This window comes from Apis dorsata, unplaced genomic scaffold, assembly GCF_000469605.1.
Source record: "Apis dorsata unplaced genomic scaffold, Apis dorsata 1.3 scaffold_81, whole genome shotgun sequence".
Lineage (NCBI taxonomy): Eukaryota > Metazoa > Arthropoda > Insecta > Hymenoptera > Apidae > Apis > Apis dorsata.
The window spans coordinates 50,261-53,487 of record NW_006263379.1 but is presented as its reverse complement, the minus strand read 5'-3'; the positions used below and the strand labels follow the sequence as shown (position 1 = coordinate 53,487).

At 26.9% G+C, this 3,227-nt stretch overlaps 1 protein-coding gene across 1 annotated transcript in view; it reads right to left on the bottom strand.

Annotated features, from left to right (window-relative positions):
* The window catches only part of LOC102678751 (cadherin-87A), a 198,670-nt gene extending 196,712 nt beyond the window's left edge, over positions 1-1,958 (bottom strand). Inside the window, exons 1-2 of the mRNA XM_006610870.2 lie at positions 1,942-1,958; positions 1,257-1,328 (exon numbers count right to left, since the gene is read on the bottom strand). Of these exons, the coding sequence (XP_006610933.2) occupies positions 1,257-1,328; positions 1,942-1,958 (89 nt within the window). The remainder of the gene's footprint in view (positions 1-1,256; positions 1,329-1,941) is intronic.
* Between the last annotated feature and the right edge of the window lie 1,269 nt (positions 1,959-3,227).

Sequence of the window (3,227 nt, the reverse complement as noted above, 5' to 3'; positions counted from 1 at the left end):
ATGGAATAAATAATTACGTTTCTTTTTTTTTTTTTTTTCAATTATTCATCGTTACGTTAAAATATATTTATAATTATTGGAAAATAATTAATTTAGAAGTAAATTTAATAGTTTTTTTTATTTTACACAATAAATCGATCGACCAATCAATGGTCAGGTTTCGTTTATTAAATTTACTTCGTTCTATTTGGAGGAAAAATCGTTCGACTATTGTAGAAATAATTGTAACTTTTGTATTGAAAAAATATCGAGAAATATATTTGAGAAAGTTATACGGATTTGTATAGTGTATCTAAAGGTTCAATAAAAAACAATTTTGCTGTCATAAAATTTGAAAGACGATTAATTAATTTTTCGAATTAATCCCCCCAACGAATTATAACCGATTTCACTTTATTTTGATTTCAAAAGCTTCTATGAATTTTGTATGTCTTTCATTCTGATTTATTTAACGGTCTAATTCCTCTCAGAAATGCTCTGTAGAGTTCGTATAGCTTTTGAAGCGAGGTCACAGAAATACATGACTTTATTTACGTTTTACAAATTTTCTCAAGCGTGTTTGTAAAGCAATAGCTTTGCAAAAAAAAAATAAAAAATTTATTCTTTGTTTCGAAAAATTCGTTTTTTGCAATAATTATTTGTTCATTTTTTTTCGACAATATAATATATATATATATATAAAGAATATTAATATATATTCAAGAAGGGTAAATTTGAAAAGGTCGAAACAAGCACAAAAATTGCAAAACGTCGATAAATTGTCGAATTACGAAAAAATTTAAGTTTGCGTTACATAAAGTGAGACAAAGATGGAGCAAGTATCACTATCTTCTTTAAAACTTGTCATCTTCTAAATATACTTGCACATAACTGATAACTTGTTGCTCGATAATTCAGTTTCTAAGCTCTTGATCTTGCAAGAACTATGCGGCTAAACTGTTGCATAATATTCACTCTCATAGTTATGAAAATTAGTAACTGCCGCAAACTTTTCTATGGCCCTATTAATACGAATGTCTATCTTCTTGTACACACGTGTAATTCGTTCAAAAGTCTGGCTAAGCTTGTACGCTACATCTTAAGAGGACTAAAATAGATTAAGATTGAAAATCGGAAAATTGAAGCCAAGTTGAAGTCGATAAAATTAGATAAAATATTACGTTGAACAGAAAATAAGATCTTTCGTGCATTTTTCCTCCATTTTATTTCATTTGTATTATTGATAGTTTAATTATATTTTTATAAAAATCACATACCCTTTCGAAGATACATGGCCGTAATGGGTTCTCGTTTCGGTTTGTAATCTCACAGAATTACGTTGTATCCATCTGTAAAACACACGTAATTAATTTTTTAGATAATTTATTTTTATTTAATTTAAAAAAATAAATATCCATAAATTGCAATTGCAATGATTTGATTTTTCATTTTTTAAAAAATTTTAATTCAATAATCCAACATTCCATGCTAAAAAATAATATATAATTACTTATAAAAATATTTAACTATCTTAGAGAAAAATTCATTTAATTTATTATAAAATCCTGATTTTAATAAAAATCTATCTAAAATCTACGTATAAATTTACACAAAATTAAATAATAATATAATTTGAAATTTTTCTCTTCTATCTTGTTCTTGACAATATTCGACAAATCGAACATTATATCGTATAATTTTTTCAAAGAAACAGAAACATAACCTAATAGGGAAATATATCATTCAATTATCAAATATACTTTTTATCGAATATATTTTTTAGTAGAGTTCATTTAATTCTACGCTGTACGTATGCTCCTTTATTCAATTCTTAAATTAATTCTTCGTGAACTGCCGTGAAATAATCACGAGTGAGCAGCGTTCCATAAAAGTTTATCGTTTTTCCTCGAGTAACGAAACTATTGCGCAACAGTGAATCAACGATCCGTGAGAGATATCTACCTTATCCTCCGAGCCATTGCACGATCACTTGTAGTTCTTCTCTCTCTCTTTCTCTCTCATTCTTTTAAATAGATCGCGTGAAATCACGTGTGCATGCGCCACAAGATACTATACAAGATGTCTCAAAGATATAGGAACATTCTTTAACTGGAAATTGGCGAGGTAATTCAATACAACTTTGTTAACGAGTTATTATATATTATAATAAAAAAACACTGAGCAAGAACATGGAGCAAGAACAAGTCCAAGCTACATATGTCGAAGAAAGTTGAATGTTGAACATTATAGTTTATTATTATATAGTAGGTACAATTCGATTCGTAATTTTTTATCGTCCATTAGCCTTTTTCGCAAGGAAGTTTTTACAAAGGAAATTGTTTCGCTTGAAATTATCTCAAGAATTCTCAAATTAACGAATGTTTTCATATTTCTGGGACACTCTGTATATTTGAAGAAGAAGAAGGACGCATTTCTGTTTGAAGTCGAGGAATAGACGGCTTGAGATTGCTAAGAGAACTAATATCCGAGTTTGTTTTTTTTTTTTTTTTTTTTCTTTTGATACGGTTACGCGTATTGACAGTTGCGAGAAATTAATTTCCGCAGAAACTCGCAATTTTAGATATCGAGATATCGAAACGTAACCACAAGAAATCGATTCCAATTTTACAAGTGATTTTTTTTTTTCAATAGTTTAATGACATTTTCTCAAAGAAGATAAAAGTTAAATATTTATTTTGCGAATATTAAATTTTTCCAATTTTTATAAATTGTTAAATCATAGATAACATAATTGGTTGAAAACTCTAGTTTCGAAGAATATTAATAATTTTTGTAATATTATAGTAATTTAATGTAATTCTATATTTTTATAATAAAACTTTTTTTTCATTTTAAAATTTGCCTTTTTAAAAAAAAATATTTGAAAATTCATAATTGCAATGATTACATTGAACTGTTCATCAAATTCGAAATACAAAATGGAACTAAAGCTTAATTAGCACGTGAAAATTATGAAAGACGCGATATAATGTGACTTATAATCAATATTGGCTGCGTATTATTGTTATCGATACTACACAGTTATAGGGGAGTTTTGTCGATAGACTAAATTAATTTAACGAAATTGATGTTCCACGTTATTTCAGATTAATATGATATGTACATGTACAACAGTATACAAATATATGCAATATACAATATTCTTCCATATATTCCAAACAACAAAATCTTATACATTATTATTTTCATTTATTGATTTAATTCACATTATTAACCGAAACGACGTA